Source organism: Ornithorhynchus anatinus, chromosome 3, assembly GCF_004115215.2.
Source record: "Ornithorhynchus anatinus isolate Pmale09 chromosome 3, mOrnAna1.pri.v4, whole genome shotgun sequence".
Taxonomy (NCBI): Eukaryota; Metazoa; Chordata; class Mammalia; order Monotremata; family Ornithorhynchidae; genus Ornithorhynchus; species Ornithorhynchus anatinus.
Genome location: NC_041730.1, coordinates 113,871,003 through 113,888,157, shown reverse-complemented (window position 1 = coordinate 113,888,157; position 17,155 = coordinate 113,871,003). Strand labels below are relative to the sequence as shown.

The following is a 17,155-nucleotide window of genomic DNA, read 5'->3' as shown; positions in this document are numbered from 1 at the left end:
ATCAATGATGATGATGAATAAATATCATTAGAGAAGCAGCATGGCTCAGTGAAAAGAGCCCGGGCTTGGGAGTCAGAGGTCATGGGTTCGAATGCCGGCTCTGCCACTTGTCAGCTGTGTGACTGTGGGCAAGTCACTCAACTTCTCTGTGCCTCATTTCCATCATCTGTAAAATGGGGATCAACTGTGAGTCTCACGTGGGACAACCCGATTACCCTGTATCTACCCCAGCGCTTAGAACAGTGTTCTGCACATAGTAAGCGCTTAACAAATACCAACATTATCATTATTATTGAAAATCGTAATCAAGACTTTTGATTGAAGTTAGGGAGCATGAGCCTTGCCATGGTCATGGGTTCTAATCCTGTCTCCACCTCATGTCTGCTGTATGACCTTGGGCAAGTCACTTCATTTCTCTGGTCCTTAGTTACCTCATCTGTAAACTGGGGATTAAGAGTGTGAGCCCTATGTGGGCAGGGACGGTGTCCAGCCTCACCAACTTGTATCTACTCCAGTGCTTAAAACAGTGCTTGTCACATAGTAAGTGCTTAACAAGTACCATAATCATTATTATTATTGTCCTGTGGTGCCAGTCAGGAAGAAGGACTTCTCCTTCTTCTCCTTCTTTCTTCTTCTTTCTTCTTCCTTCTTCCTTCTTCTTCTTCCTTCTTCTTCTCATGTTTTCCCAAAGGCCATTTTTCCATTGTCCGTTCTATACATAGGATATTTGTGTGGGAGCAAGGCCTCTGGTACAAAGTTGAGGAAATTGGGGCACCGTAGTCCCTTTTCATTTCCTGCACATCCCCATCGAACAAGGAGCGAGAAGGAAAGAACTCAGCCAGTTAAATAACGGGATTGAAAGAGTCACACTGGTTATTATTGGAGGTGCTTGAAAGTTGCTAAATTCTAAATGATGATAACAGTTGTGGTATTGATCCAGAAATCTTCGGCTAACATAAAATGTAATAAAGCTTGAGAGAGGAAGAAAAGGGAATAATGTACTTTCCTCTTCATTTTAGGTTTAAGCAATGAGCTATCCAGGTTATCCTCCACCGGCCGGAGGCTACCCTCCAGCGGCTCCAGGTAAGAAGAGTTTGAAGTAATTCGGTTTCTTTAAGTGAAAGAGATTTTTTCCAGAAGGGACTGCAGTCACACACCTGAACTCTGCTTGTTCTTTGTCAGGGAGATTGAGAGGGAGAGAGATTGGGAGAGTGACTGTGTGAGTGAGAGAGATTGAGAGATTTCAGACCCTGAGAACTAGCCACCTTTCAGAGTCAGAGAAGGCAGCCTGCCAGGAGAAGGGGCTGAGAAGTTAGACTGCACTAACAGATACAGGTGATGGAGTGTGGTATTTATTGGTCAGCCTGTCCCCATGGGTGCCAGTGATAACCTTTTTTGTTCTGCTCACAGCCCCCAAGCTGTTTTTTCCCCTCTCCCTCCCATTTTTCCTGGAACATAGTTTGCTCCCTGTTGGGGAAAAGCAAACCTAGTTGCTGAAAGAGAGGAAAATCCACCTCACGAGCCACAGTTAAACGCCGCAGTAAGAGCAACCGTTCCTGAGGGTGCGGCCTAATCCCCTAGGTCCAGTACACAGCTCCCCAGACCTTGGGGGAATGAGCCAGAGATCTAGACTGGGACTTTTTTTTTTCTTTAACTGGTATTTGTTAAGCGCTTAATGTGTGGCAGACACTGTACTAAGCGCTAACTAGGTTGAACACAGTCCATGTCCCACAGGGGGTTCACAGTCTTAATCCCCATTTTACAGACGAGGTAACTGAGGCACAGAGAAGCCAAGTGGCTTGCCCAAGGTCACACAGAGCGGGGATTAGAACGTGGTCATCCTGACTCCCAGGCCCATCCATTAGGCCACGCTGCTTCTCACTTGTGACCCTCGACCTCAGACTCTCTCCTTGGTTGGATCCTAATTCTCCCGGATAAACAATAATAATAACGTTGGTATTTGTTAAGCGCTTACTATGTGCCGAGCACTGTTCTAAGCGCCGGGGTAGACACAGGGGAATCAGGTTGGCCCACGTGGGGCTCACAGTCTTAATCCCCATTTTACAGATGAGGTCACTGAGGCACCGAGAAGCGAAGTGACTTGCCCAAAGTCACACAGCTGACAAGTGGCCGAGCCAGGATTCGAACCCATGACCTCTGACTCCAAAGCCCGGGCTCTTTCCACTGAGCCACGAGATGACGTTCTAGTCCTGTCGATTGGACTAGCAGGGAAGCACTATTTGAGGGGTCTCCCCCCTAGGGTCAGTGGGTCCAGTGACCTTCTGTCTTTCATCAGGACACCCGTGCTGCAGCCTTGAACCCCGAAGAAGAGTTGTGAAGTGAGGCAAACACTGACTTGCAGGTCCCGTGTCTAATCCCCTCCTAGGTATTCATACCCGGGGCTTAGTACAGTGTTCTGCACATAGTGAGTGCTTAATAAATACTATGACATACTAATAATAATAATGTTGGTATTTGTTAAGCGTTCACTATGTGCAGAGCACTGTTCTAAGCGCTGGGGTAGACACAGGGTAATCAGGTTGTCCGACGTGAGGCTCACAGTCTTCATCCCCATTTTACAGAGGAGGGAACTGAGGCCCAGAGAAGTGAAGTGACTTGCCCACAGTCACCCAGCTGACAAGTGGCAGAGCCGGGAGTCGAACCCATGACCTCTGACTCCGAAGCCCGGGCTCTTTCCACTGAGCCACGCTACTGCTAGCTGAGTCGCAGAATCGTAGGCCTGGGAAGGACTAGGAAAGTTCAGCCGGTCCAGCCTCCTGTCTTCAGGCAACACCACCGTAAACCTTACGGTCCCGCTCTTCCACTCCTAGTGACCTCGAGGACGGAGCACAGGTCTGGGAGTCAGGCCCGTGTTCTAATCCCAACTCTGCCAGTTGTCTGCTGGATGACCCTGGGCAGGTCACTTCACTTCTCTGTGCCTCAGTTGCCTCATCTGTAAAATGGGGATTAAGGCTGTGAGCCCCACGTGGTACAGAGACTGTGTCCAACCTGATTTGCTCAGATCTACCCCAGTGCCTAGAACAGTGCCTGGCACACAGTAAGCACTTAACACATACTATAATTATTATTATTGCTGTTATTATAATAATGATTATGGTATGTGTTAAGTGCTTACTGTGTGCAGAGCACTGTTCTAAGCGCTGAGGTAGATACAGGGTAATCAGATTGTCCCACGTGGGGCTCACATTTTTTAATCCTCATTTTTACAGATGAGGTAACTGAGGCACAGAGAAGTTAAGTGATTTGCCCAAGGTGTCACAGCAGACAAGTGGCAGAACTGGGATTAGAACCCACGACCTCTGAATCCCAAGCCCAGCCTCTTTCCGCTAAGCCACGCTGCTATTATCTTCTGCTGGGTGACCTTGGGCAAGTCACTTTACTTCTCTGTGCCTCAGTTACCTCATCTGTAAAATGGGGATTAAGGCAGCGAGCCCCATGTGGGACAGGGGCTTTGTCCAACCCGATTTATTTGTATCCACCCCGGCACTTAGTACAATGCGTGACACACAGTGAGTGCTTAACAAATATCATCATCATTATTATTTCATCAGGTAGAAATGAATATTTTGCTGTTTATAGGTTCCAGCCATTGATTTTTCTTCCTTATGCTAATTGAAGAACCTCATTAAATACTTGATTAAAAAGCTCTGTATGCCACAAACCTGTTTAAAAACTTATTGGGGGGTGGGGGAGGGCTTCTCAGGTTACTCTGGCCTTTCAAACTCATTGGAAGAGAAAACACATTTACAGGGAGGTCTCCAATAATGCAGAAGTTTTCTTCTTGAAGAATGTCATGGAGGAGTAAAATCAGGTTGTAATCAGTGGTCTGAGAGTGGAAAGAGCAAATGCCTGGGAGCCTGAGGTCCTGGGTTCTAATCCCATCTCTGCCACTTGTCTGTTCTGTGGACTTGGGCAAGTGACTTCACTTTTCTGTGCCTCAGTTACTTCATCTGTAAAATGGGGAGTAAATCCTTCTTCCTCCGCCTTTGGGAGCCCCTTGTGGGACACGACTGTGGCCAACCTGATTGTTATAGCTACACCAGTGATTAGCCCCATGCTTGGCACATGGTAAATGCTTAACAAGTTCAATTTAAAAAAAATCATTCATTCACTAGTATTTATTGAGCGCTTACTATGTGCAGAGCACTGTACTAAGCGCTCGGAATGGACAAATCGGCAACAGATAGAGACAGTCCCTGCCCATTGATGGGCTTACAGGATTAGAGGGCAGATGGTTCAAAGATAGCACCATGTTGGACACTTTTCTATGCACATTTCTCCATTATGTCCAATAATAGAAAGCTGTACACACTTGCCACTCATTGCTGTCTAAATACTAGAAAGTTAAAAGATCACAAAGTGTTGCGTGGTATTGTGTGTGTGTGTGCTTGTATACGCACTACAATGAAGTATGTATGTATTTCTGTTCTTCATCTTTGAGGAGCAGCGGGGCCGAGCGGAAAGAGTTTCCTTCCCAGCTCCACCTCGCCGTGGGCGGGGAGTGTGCTGTTTATTGTTGTATTGTACACTCCCAGGCGCTTAGTACAGTGTTCTGCACGCCATAATCACTCCATAAACATGACTGAATGAATGACTGTGACCTTGGGCAAGTCACGTAACTTCTCTGGTTCTCAGATTCTTCATCGTAAAAGGGGGATTCGGTCATTCCCATTTATTGAGTTCTTACTATGTGCAGATCACTGTACTGAGCGCTTCAGAGAGTACAGTACAACAGATTGTCAGACATGTTCCCTGCCCATGACGAGCTTACATACCAATTCTCCTTCCTAGACTGTGAGACCCATGTGATTCAGGGACCCTCTCTGACCTGATTAACTTATATCCACCCCAACATTTAGCGTAGTGCTTCATACATAGTAAGCTATCTGGATGGCAGCGTGGCGTAGTGGATAGAGCAAGGGCCTGGGAGTCAGAAGGTCATGGGTTCTAATCCCGGCTCCACCACCTGTGCTGCTGTGTGGCCTTGGTCAAGTCACTTTACTTCCCTGGGCCTCAGTTTTCTTATCTGTAAAATGGGCAGTAAGACTGTGAGCCCCATGTAGGGCAGGGACTGTGTCCAACCCAATATGCTTGAATCTTCCCCCAAACCTAGTACGGTTCCTAGCACATAACAAATACCATTATTATTATTATTAATAATAAAAATAATAATACACTCTTAAATATAATATTTATTTAAATGAGGCTGCTGATGTTAAGCTCCCATCCGTGTGTGCAAGTTTGGCTGAAAAACTGAGTGTGCGGCCTATAGCGTTGGGCGGTACGGAGCAGTCAAGCTGAGGCAGAGGCTGGAAACGAACAGCCTCGTACCTCAACTGACAGCACAGACACATACACAGCTGTTCCCTCCAACATGGAATCTACTTGGGCCAACCTGTTCCTGTATTGTCTTCCCTCAGCGCTTAATCCAGTGCCTCTCACTCAGTAAGCGCTCAATAAATACCTTCGATTGGCTCTGTAGTACCAGGAGAGACTTCTGTTGTGGGAAAAACCTGCGTTTCTCCATGCAATGTTTTGTATCAATTGTGTAATGGAGATCCACTTTTGAGCAGCGTGGTGTAGTGGATAGAGCCCGGACCTGGAAGTCAGAAGGACCTGGGTTCTAATCCTGGTTCCGCCACTTGTCAGCTGTGTGACTTTGGGTAAGTCACTTAACTTCTCTGTGCCTCAGTTACCTCATCTGGAAAATGGGGATTAACTGTGAGCCTCACGTGGGACAACCTGATTACCCTGTATCTACCCCAGCGCTTAGAACAGTGCTGTGCACATAGTAAGCGGTTAACAAATACCAACATTATTATTATTATTATTATTATAAATGACTAGAGTCTGAGACTCATCAGAGTATTCGGCTTTGGACTGATCATCTTTTTCTGTGTTGGGTTCCAGGTGGCGGTCTCTGGGGGGGTGCTGGCGGAGGTTACCCCCCGGCCGGCGGGCCTCCCATCGGGCTCGACAATGTGTCCGCCTACGCCGGTCAGTTCAATCAGGACTACCTTGCAGGAATGGTGAGTGTCATGATTTCCTAGCATCTTTTCCAAACGTGACCTAACGGATAGAGCACGGACCTGGGTTCTAATCCCGACTCTGCCACTTGTCTGCCGGGTGACCTTGGGCAAGTCGCTGAACTTCTCTGTGCCTCGGTGACCTAATCTGTAAAATGGGGATTAAGACTGTGAGCCCCTTGTGGGACAGGGACTGTGCCCATCCCGATTCGCTTGTTTTTACCCCAGCACTTAGTACAGTGCCTGGCTCATAGTAAGTGCTTAACAAATACCGTAAAAAAATTACCCTCCCAAGATCTTAGCACAGTGCTCTAAACACAATAAGCGCTCAATAAATGCCACCGATTGATTGACATTATCATGCTTAAGTTTATGTGGGGTAGCCTAGGGAAAGCTGTCTCATAGTAGAGTTTATTGCACCCAGTTGAGGGTGCAGTAAATCTCATTACAGTCATCATGAACTCTGGGGAGTCTGCACCCCCAACAATAATAATGATAACTGTGGTATTTGTTATGCACTTACTTTGTGTCAGGCACTTTACTAAGCGCTGTGGTGGATACCAACAGATTGGGTTGGACGCAGTCCCTGATCCAGGTGGGCCACACAGTCTCAATCCCCATTTTCCAGATGAGGTAACTGAATCACAGAGAAGTGAAGTGACTTGTCCAAGGCCACACAGCAGACAAGTGGCAGAGGCAGGATTAGAACCCATGACCTTCTGACTCTCGGGCTCGTGCTGTATCCACTGTGCCATGCTGCTTCCTAAGACGAAGGGAATTGTTGGCCTTTGAGCCACATGGATCCTGGAATTGTGCCCTTCTAATCCCAGTACCCTGTTATTCTTGTGGTGGTTTTTTTATTGTTTTTGTCCTCTATGTTGTGATGTCCTTCATTTTTCTGTAGGTGTCTTTTGCCAACTCCTTCTCCTTTTCTTATTCTTAGATTTTAAGCCCCTTGGGAGACAGGGACCATGTCTAGTTCCAAGTGCTTAGTACAGTGCTTTGCACACAGAAAGCACTTAATAAATACTGTCACTGCTGCTCCCACTATTATTAGTACGCGTGGCTAGAGTAAGCAGCATGGCTCAGTGGAAAGAGCCTGGGCTTCGGAGTCAGAGGTCATGGGTTCGACTCCCGGCTCTGCCACTTGTCAGCTGTGTGACTGTGGACAAGTCACTTCACTTCTCTGTGCCTCAGTTACCTCATCTGTAAAATGGGGATTACCTGTGAGCCCCACGTGGGACAACCTGATTCCCCTGTATCTACCCCAGCGCTTAGAACAGTGCTCGGCACATAGTAAGCGCTTAACAAATACTAACATTATTATTATTATTACTGCCGTACAGAGGAGCTGGCAGAAGGCCACTAAAATGAGTCCATAGGGGAAGAATCACGGCCGGATTGAAAAAATGCTGATCTTGCAAGTCCAGAGCCTTTAGGCCCTGGGAGTGAACTGTCTTAGGGCTTGGGCAGGTCATGGACAAGCTCTGGGGACTTTCCATTCATTCAATGTATTTGTTAAGCGCTTACTGTGTGCAGAGCACTGAACTAAGTGCTTGGGAGAGTGCAGTACAACAATAAACAGTCATGTTCCCTGCCCACATGAGCTTAAAGTCTAGAGTGGGGGAGACAGACATCAATACAGATAAATAAAATTACAGATATGTACATAAGTGCTGTGGAGCTCGGAGAGAGGGGAGAGCAAAGAGAGCAAGTCAGGGTGATGCAGAAGGGAGTGAGAGATGAAGAAAAGTAGAGCTTAGCCTGGGAAGGCCTCTTCGAGGAGATGTGTCTTCAATAAGGCTCTGAAGGAGTGGAAAGTAATTGTCTTTCGAATTTGTTTTGTTGTGTTTTGTTGTCTGTCTCCCCCGTTTAGACTGTGAGCCCATCGTTGGGCAGGGGTTGTCTCTACCTGTTGCCGAGTTGTACATTCCAAGTGCTTAGGACAGTGCTCTGCACATAGTAAGCGCTCGATAAATACGATTGAATGAATGAATGAATGAATCTGAGGAGAGCGGGCGTTCCAGGCCAGAGGCAGGAAGTGGGCCGGCGTCGGCGGTGAGACAGGCGAGATGGAGGCCCAGTGAGAAGGTCAGCACTAGAGGAGCGAAGTGTGCGGGCTGGGTTGTAGAAGGAGAGAAGCGAGGTGAGGTAGGAGGAGGCAATGTGGTGGAGAGTTTTGAAGCCAGTGGTGAGAAGATTTTGTTTGATGCGGAGGTGGATAGGCAACCACTGGAGTATTTTGAGGAGATGACACGTACTGAACGTTTCTGTAGAAAAATGATCTGGGCAGCAGCGGAGTGAAGTACTGATTGGGGTAGGGAGAGACTGGAAGCTGGGAGGTCAGCAAGGAGGCTGCTGCAGTAATCCAGGTGGAATAAGGTAAGTGATTGTATTGACACTGTAGCAGTTTGGATGGAGAGGACAGGGTGAATTTTAGGGATTTTGTGAAGGTGGGACTGACAGGATTTAGTGATGGATTGACTATGTGGGATTGAAGGGGCAAACGTAGACTTTTGATTCTTTCACCTCCCAAGCCAGCAGAGGAGAGGGTGCTAACGATCAATCGATGGTACTCGTGTGCTCACCGTGTGCAGGACAGCCGTCTGCCCTTCCAGGCCATAAGGGCTTCTGTGCAATCTCCCTAGAGGAAGCCGCCCAGCTGGCTTTCGTCCATATAGCGATCCAGCTCAGCGGAGGGCCAGAGTGCCGGGCGCTTCTGGGGCAGTGGCACACGGTAGCTAGGCTGTTTGTCCCTGTTACCGATGGCTTCGTGTTTCTGGTGTCCAGAGGGGCCTTACTCACCTTTCTTTGTCTTTTAACAGGCGTCCAACATGTCGGGCACTTTCGGAGGCGCGAATATGCCACCCAACATGTACCCCGGCGCTCCCGGAGGGGGCGGTTACCCCCCGATACCGCCCGGAGGTTTCGGCCAGCCTCCTCCAGCCCAGCAGCCAGTTCCCCCGTACGGAATGTACCCCCCGCCCGGAGGGAACCCGGCGTCGGGGATGCCAGCTTACCCAGGGTACCCAGGCGCTCCCGTGCCAGGCCAGCAGCCCATGCCACCGCCCGGGCAGCACCCCCCGGGGGCCTACCCGGGGCAGCCGCCGCTCGCCTACCCTGGGCAGCAGCCGATGCCCCCGCCTGGGCAACAGCAGCCGATGCCAAGTTACCCGAACATCCCTGCGGGCAATCCCTCCATGCCTTCCTACTCCGGATCCGTGACCCCAGCTGTCACTCCGTCGCAGGTGGGGGCTTCTTGCGTATCCGGAACCCGAATACCACTCCCCAGGGCTTGAGAGGGGGACAGCCTAAGGGGCTAGGGTGAGCAGCGTTCGACGCTCGTGGTGAACCAAGGGAGAGGAGCTAGCTGGGAAAGCAGAAACTTTCATTTCATCCAGCTAGGGTTTACGGAGAAGATAGATTGGTTTTCTTTAAGTGGCCCTTTCTTCTTTCCACTCTCCCTCCATCTGATATTTTCCTTTCCCATCTTCCCTTAATTGGATTGCAGTTGATCCCAGATATGAAAACTGGTTAAAATTGACAAAGTGAGAAGACCTCCTCCTAACCGTTACTTCAACATTCTCCTCATAGAAATACTAAAATTAACTGGTTTGTATTCCCCCCCCTTCATCTCCTGTTCCTGCTCATGAGACAGAGAACGGGGCTGAGAGCAGAGAAGTCGTCAAAAGATGGGCAGAAGGAAGGAAGAGAAGCTGGGGGCCTGAGATAGAAACTGAATTGTCAACCTTTGAATAATCAAGAGTTGTTTAAAGTGTAGTCTATAATGCTCCTTTCCAAATGATTTATACATTGGATGAGGAATCAGGAAATCTAGTCCCAGCTTCATGACCAACTTGCCCTGGGACCATGGTTACACTGTTTAAGCTTCTGGGGTTGTTTCCCTATCTGCAGAATGGGAATAACCTGGTCTTTTCTCCACCCACCCTCACACCTGGACATCTCCTTTCTAATCACCGTCAATGAGAACTTGAGGGCCCTCATTATGTATATTCCGGCAGTAGGTTGTTAAAAGAGAAATAAGGAGCTGTACGTCTAAGGTCAGAAACAACATTGTTGCTGTCGTTCTACCCAAGCCACCTTCAAGAAGAATTCTGTCTCTAGAATGAGCTTCACTGGGCTGCCCTAACTCTGGAATTTTCCTTTGTTTTTTGTTCTTTCCAGAAATTGTGGAGGGTGGCAGAAAGATAAGGATTGTGCCGTCCTTTAGAGAAAGGGAACTTTCCCTATGAAACTATCCCTTGTTTATGCTGTGTTCATCTGCTGCCACTTGGGCAAGTTTCAAACCAGCCCTCACCTCTGTTTTGTGTATTTTTTTTAATCTAATTAGTTTGGAAACCGAGGCACTATCAGTGATGCACCAGGCTTCGACCCTCTGAGGGATGCAGAAGTTCTGAGGAAGGCTATGAAGGGATTTGGTGAGTGACCCAAAATGTTTGTTCTGAAGATGGCAGTCTGCCAGGAAGGCCGGGGGAGAAATATTAGGGTAAAGAGTCTCCTCATCTTCCTCAAGCCCTGGGACAAGTAGTAGAGGGATAAAGTGGGATTCTGCGGCTGGTGGTTTGGCTATCTGATAATAGTAACAGCATTTGTTAAGCCCTTAGCATGTGTCCCACCATAAAAAGTGCTGGGGTAGATATAAGTTAATCAGCCCCACATGGGGCTCACGGTCAAAATGGGAGGGAGACATCAGAAGTAGAAATCGGAATCATATGTGGCCACACAAAACAGGTCCTATGCCTGGGTTTGACCTCCAAGCTCCTTGAGAGCCGGGAGCATGTTATACCCGTCGGTGCTGTTCAGAGTATGTGCTCAATAAATGCTACTGAGTGATTCTCTATGAACAAAGATACAAGAGGTGTGATCCTCTCAGCATGACTAATCAATCAGCCCAAAATATCTGTGTTCTCTGTGTACAGAACAAGATACTTGGAAGGGCACAGTAGAGTTAGTAGTTGTGCCCTCTGCCCTTAAGTAGTATCAGGGCAGATAGGCATTAAAATAATTTGTAGCTAGGGGAAGCGTATATATATTTGTTATGTATATATGCATGTACATAGCTATATTAGGGGGAGAGATTTTCCTTCCTACCTCCCTGAAAGTGTGGCTAGGGATGAAGAAGGCCATTTCAATAACTACATCCCTTAGGTGAGTTCTGCCCTGACCCCTGCCAGAACCTTTGACTTCTGTCCCCAGGGACCGACGAGCAGGCCATCATCGACTGTCTTGGAAGCCGCTCCAACAAGCAAAGGCAGAAGATCCTCCTGTCATTCAAAACTGCCTATGGAAAGGTAAACTGTGATGGAGGCACTTCAGTGCTCACTTGCATTCGTTGGTGTCCTAGATTTGGGGGTTTGGAACACTCATTGACCACTGGCCGGTGGCCATCAGCCTCTTCTCCAAGGACTCGGGCATCATTTGGGACTGATCTTGCCTCTGAGGGCAAGGAAACAGAGATTGGTTCCCATTTTAAGAGAGAGATTGAGGCAAAAAGACAGGTGGCTTTCAAGCATACAGGAATTGTGATGAGAAGCAGCATGGGTCTGTAGGAAGAGCTCAGGTCTGGGAGCCAGGAGACCTGGGTTCTCGTCCCACCTCCACCACTTGTCTTGGGCAAATCACTTAACTTGTCTCCCTTTCTCATCTGTAAAATGGGATTAATGTACTCGTTCTCTTTCCCCTTTAGACTCTGAGCCCCATATGGGACAAGGACTGTGTCCTTTTTGATTGGATTTTATCAGTTCAAATATTTAGCCCTTAGTAAGCACTTAAAAGATAGCACAATTATTATTATGTTATTTTTAATAAGTATGCCCCGTTCCTTGTATGTGGTCCTCCTGCCCTCAGAGCTGAATGTCCTTCAGAAGACCATCACTGGTCCCTGAAACGTATTTCAGATCATCTGTATGTTTGCGAGGGGGGACATGGAGAGGTTTTGGCAAATAACAACAGGTTGCTGTTGTATGAGTGGTGGTGATGTTCAGAGTAACTCAAAAAACAAAAACTTGTGAGATTCAGGCTTTTTTTATTCTCATCTCCATTCAGGATTTGATCAAGGACCTGAAATCAGAGCTCTCAGGAAACTTCGAGAAAACCATCTTAGCCATGATGAAGACACCGGTCCTCTATGATGTCTCTGAAATAAAGGAAGCTATCAAGGTTTGTTTTCGGTTGTTTGATCTAGAAGGAAGTGGTGGTAAGGATTACATGCCTTTCCACAAATCCCCTGTTAACAGAAGGGTGTCTCAATCAGTGGTATTTATGGAGCTTACGATGTGCAGAGCACTGTACTGAGCACCTGGGAAAGTGCAATACAAGAGTCGGTAGGTGGGAGGAGGTAACTCAAGAGAGTCACCAATCAATTAATCAGAGATTTATTGAGCACTAACTGGGTTCAAAATACTGTACTAAGCACCTGAGAGTGTAGTGTACAACAGAATGTGAGCCCCGTGTGGAACAGGGACTTTGTCCAACCCAGTTTGCTTGTATCTACCCCAGTGCTTAGTGCAGTGCCTTGCACACAGTAAGCGCTTAACAAATACCACATTTTGTTGAGTTACATTTTGTGCAACCTAGTGGATAGAGCACGGGACTGGGAGGCAGAAGGTCATGGGCTCTACTCTGACTCCAACACTTGTCTGCTGTGTGACTTTGGGCAAGTCACTTCACTTCTCTGGGCCTCAGTTCCCTCATCTGTAAAATGGGGAATTAAATTGTGAGCCCCATGTGGGACAGGGACTGTGTCCAACCCGATTTGCTTGTGTCCACCCCTGCGCTTAGTACAGTGCCTGGCACACAGTAAGCGCCTAACAGATACCACAATTATTATTAATCCCGCCTCTGCCACTTGTCTGCTTTGTGGCCTTGGGTAAGTCACAACTTCTGTGCCTCAGTTACCCCTTCTGTAAAATGGGACGTAAGACTGTGAGCCCCATGCGGCATAGAGACTGTGTCAAACCTGATTTCATTGTCTCCACCTCAGCGCTTAAGTACAGTGCCTGGCGCGTAGTAAGCGCTTAACAAATACTACAATTATTATTATCAGACATGTTCCCTGTCCACACGAGCTAACAGTCTGAGGGGGACGGAGGTGGACCGACATTAATATAAATTACTGCTTACTCTGTACTGAGCATTTGGGAGAGTGAATTGATAGCATCTCTGCACTCAGGGATCTTATAGTTTACTTTGTGCAAATCATTATGCTAGTTGCTTGGGAGAGCACAATAAAGTTAGTAGACACAATCTGGGACCACAAGGAGCTTACAGTTGATTCTCCCTTGTTTATTTCCATAAACTGCGAGTAGTTTGCTGGTAACAGACTTGTTTTTAGCTAATTGATGACTTTGGGTATTTGGGGAGTTATTCAGCATTGATGATGGTCACTGAGGTGGGTGAGGGAGATCGGGAAACTGTTTCCTCAGTTTTGAAGGGATACCCCTCACGTTTCATCTTTCGATATAATAGGGCCCCAAAAGGAGATGAACATAGTAAGCGTTTAACAGATACCAGAAGGAGGGGGGAAAAGCAAGGAAGTGTGGTTTCGGGCATAATGAGAAGGGCTTTAAGGGGGCAGTGTGGCCTAGGGGAGAGATCATTCAATCCTATTGAGCGCTTACTGTGTGCAGAGCACTGTACTAAGCACTTGGAAAGTACAATTCAGCAACAAATAGAGACAATCCCTACCCGACAGTGGGCTCACAGTCTTAAAGGGGGGAGACAGACAACAAAACAAAACAAACAGGCATCAATGGCATCAATATAAATAAATAGAATTATAGATATATACACATCATAAAATAAATAGAATAATAAATATGTACATATTTACACAAGTGCTGTGTGGCGGGGAGAGGCATAGAGCAGAGGGAGGGAGCTGGGGCGATGGGGAGGGGATGAGGAGCAGAGGAAAAGAGAAGGCTCAGACTGGGAAGGCCTCCTGAAGGAAGCGAGCTCTCAGTAGGGCTTTGAAGGGGGGAAGTGAGCTAGTTCGGCGGATGTGAGGAGGGAGGGCATTCCAGGCCAGAGGTAGGACGTGGATGTTGACGGCATCTAGAGACCAGGACTCCAGTTCTGGCTCTACTAGTTTCTTGCTGGATGACTTCGGGCAAGCTCCTTAACTTCTCTGTCCCTCAATTTCTTCATCTGCAAAATGATGAATAAATATCAGTTCTTCCTTTCTGTTAGAATGTCAGCCCCATGTGGGACAGGGGCTGTGTCCAATCTTTCAAAAGCACTCAAGTCAGTCTCTCACTGAGGTTGCCCAGCTGTTTCCCCACCATCCTCCCTGCAGCTTTAAGGCACTCACTCAATCAGTTCTCTCCCTCCTCCACCTCACTGTCTCACACTACAGCCCAGCTTGCACATTTTGCTGCTATAACATCCACCTACTCTGCTTCGATGGTATATCTCTAGCTATCAATCCCTTGCTCACACTCTCCCTCTTGGTGTGACAGACCAACATCCTCCCCACCTTCAAAGCCCAGCTAAAATTGTGTCTCCTTCAAGAAGCCTTCCCTGATTAATATCTCATCTTGCTGCTCTGTTTCCACTTCTGTGTCATCTAAGCATTTGGGTATTCAAACTCCTCCCTCCTTGGCAACGCTTAGGAACAGAATTTTAAAGTCTAACGCTTCCCACTATTGTTATTTATTTTAGCATCCGCTCCCTGTTTTGCCTCTGGGAAGATAGTAACCTTCTTGAGCTCAGGGATCTTGCCTACTTACTCTCTCTTGAATGTTAAGTACAGCATTCTGCCCACAGTAAGCCCTAGTAAAAACTACTGATGATCGTCTATCTACCCCAGTGCTTGGCACATAAAAAGTACTTAGTACCATCATCATTATTATTACTATAGTTCCAAATATATTTAGACTGTCCTCACTAACAGAGGGGCCTTTCTGCTGGGTCCCTGGACCTGGGATAAAAGAAGTTCTTTCATGTTCTGGTGCTGAACAAAGTGATATTGAGGTCCCTTAGCTACTAGGAAATTGATTTTCCTTGGGAATCATCATTCATTCAGTGGTATTTATTGAGCGCTTACTGTGTGCAGAGCACTTGGGAAAGTACAATACAACAATGAATAGTGACATTCTGCTTACAACAAGCTCAGAGTCTAGAGTGGGGGAGATAGACATGAATACAAATAAGTAAAATTACAGATGTGTGCATAAGTGCTTTGGGGCTGGGAGGTGGGAAGAGCAAAGGGAGCAAGTCAGGATGACACAGAAGGGAGTGGGAGATGAAGAAAAGTGAGGCTTAGTCAGGGAAGGCTGCTTGGAGGAGAATAAGGCTTCTAAGTGGGGTAGAGTGGTTGTCAGATTAGAGGAGGGAGGGTGTTCCAGGCCAGGGGCGGGACGTTAGCTAGGGGTCGGTGGCGAGATAGGTGAGATCGAGTCCCGGTGAGAAGATTAGCACTAGAGGAGCGAAGTGTGTGGGCTGGGTTGGAGAAGGAGAGAAACGAGGTGAGGTAGAGAGGGCAAGGTGATGGAGTGCTTTAAAGCCAATGGAGAGGAATTATTGTCTCTCTTTTCCCGAGGTCCTTGTGGATAGGAAGGTCCCAAGAGAGGGGACTGGTTAGAGAGACGTTTGCTGTCCTTTGGGCCTGCAGTGTCAGTCAAGCGTATTTATTGAGTGCTTACTGAGTGGAGAGCACTGTACTAAGCGCTTGGGGGAATACAATATTTCCAGCCCACAGCGAGTTTATAGGCAATCTGTAGAGGCCAGTCGAGTCAGATCTAGGGCCAAAGGCCAGAAGAAGAGAGATGCTCTTTTAAAAAAGATCCCTTCTTTTTTTAAGTTTGCCCGGGAAGGATCCCAGCTAGCTGTGTCCCCTCAGATGTTTTTCCCTGTGTTCTGGAAAGTCCAGATGTTTGTGCATGAGTGTGTGGGGTTTTTCCTCCCACAGGGTGCTGGCACCGACGAAGCATGCCTGATCGAAATCCTAGCCTCCCGCAGTAACGAGCACATCCAAGAAATCAACAGGACGTACAAAGCAGGTTCGTCCGGCTGGAGGCCTCCGACTTGGTCGCCTCAGACACAGAGCCCCTCGGTCGAAGCAGCCGAAGCTGTGTGGTTTCTGAGCCTGAGCCCCGGGCCTTAGTTCTGCTTTCCCCTAATCCTGGGGCACCCACCTCATTCATCGCTCAGTGGAGAGAGCCCAGGCTTTGGAGTCAGAGGTCACGGGTTCAAATCCCGGCTCAGCCGCTTGTCAGCTGTGTGACTTCGGGCAAGTCACTTAACTTCTCTGTGCCTCAGTTACCTCATCTGAAAAATGGGGATTAAGATTGTGAGCCCCACGTGGCACAACCTGATCACCTTGTGTGTCCCCCAGCACTGAGAACAGTGCTTTGCACATAGTATGTGCTTAACAAATAGCACCATTATTATTATTCATTCAATCATATTTATTGAGTGTTTACTGTGTGCAGAGCAGTGTACTAAGCACTTGGGAGAGTACCTCCATTACCCTACATTACATTTCATATTTTGATCTGCAACCCTCCCTTGCAATTATATGTAAACATTGGAAGGAGTTCCTGAGTGTTTTCATACAAGGCTTCAGAAAAAGCTTCTTCTCCATCTGGAATAGTTGAATTGCCACCCAGTCTAGGTAGAGGCAGGGAGGAGGAGGAGGTGATCTCTGGAAGTCTCTTCTGGCCTGGGAATTCTAAAAACCCAGAAAAGTTCTCCCTTCTACCTTGGAAGGCTTTTGGTTTGGGTTTTTTTGTTGTTGTTGTTTTAAATCTGCCCCCTCCCATCCCCCTCCAGCCCATTTCCTCCCATCCTCCTCCAGTGCCATACAAAGCCTGAATTCTAGGTCAGGATTCTAATGGTTTCTGGTTTCTCTTTCCCAAAATCTGTCTAACTGCTTTCTTCTCCCAGCGGTCTTGGGGTGGGCAGGTAGTTCTAAGTGTGTCTTCCTTTCAGAATTCAAGAAAACTCTCGAGGACGCCATTCGAAGTGACACGTCAGGACATTTCCAGAGGCTTTTAATATCGCTTGCCCAGGTATTCTGTCAACTCGGTGTTTGGGGTTTTAAAACAAAGGGTGTTTGTCATCTGAACTGCGAAATGATCGTGAACGAT

The 17,155-nt window shown here is 47.5% G+C and overlaps 1 protein-coding gene across 1 annotated transcript in view; it reads left to right on the top strand.

Annotated features, from left to right (window-relative positions):
* ANXA11 (annexin A11) overlaps positions 1–17,155 on the top strand; it is a 66,051-nt gene that overhangs the window by 38,831 nt on the left and 10,065 nt on the right. The window contains exons 2-9 of the mRNA XM_029060585.1: positions 1,020–1,083; positions 5,932–6,050; positions 8,873–9,295; positions 10,399–10,486; positions 11,265–11,359; positions 12,114–12,227; positions 15,976–16,066; positions 16,998–17,077. Coding sequence (XP_028916418.1) covers positions 1,029–1,083; positions 5,932–6,050; positions 8,873–9,295; positions 10,399–10,486; positions 11,265–11,359; positions 12,114–12,227; positions 15,976–16,066; positions 16,998–17,077 — 1,065 coding nt within the window. The 5' untranslated portion in view covers positions 1,020–1,028. The remainder of the gene's footprint in view (positions 1–1,019; positions 1,084–5,931; positions 6,051–8,872; positions 9,296–10,398; positions 10,487–11,264; positions 11,360–12,113; positions 12,228–15,975; positions 16,067–16,997; positions 17,078–17,155) is intronic.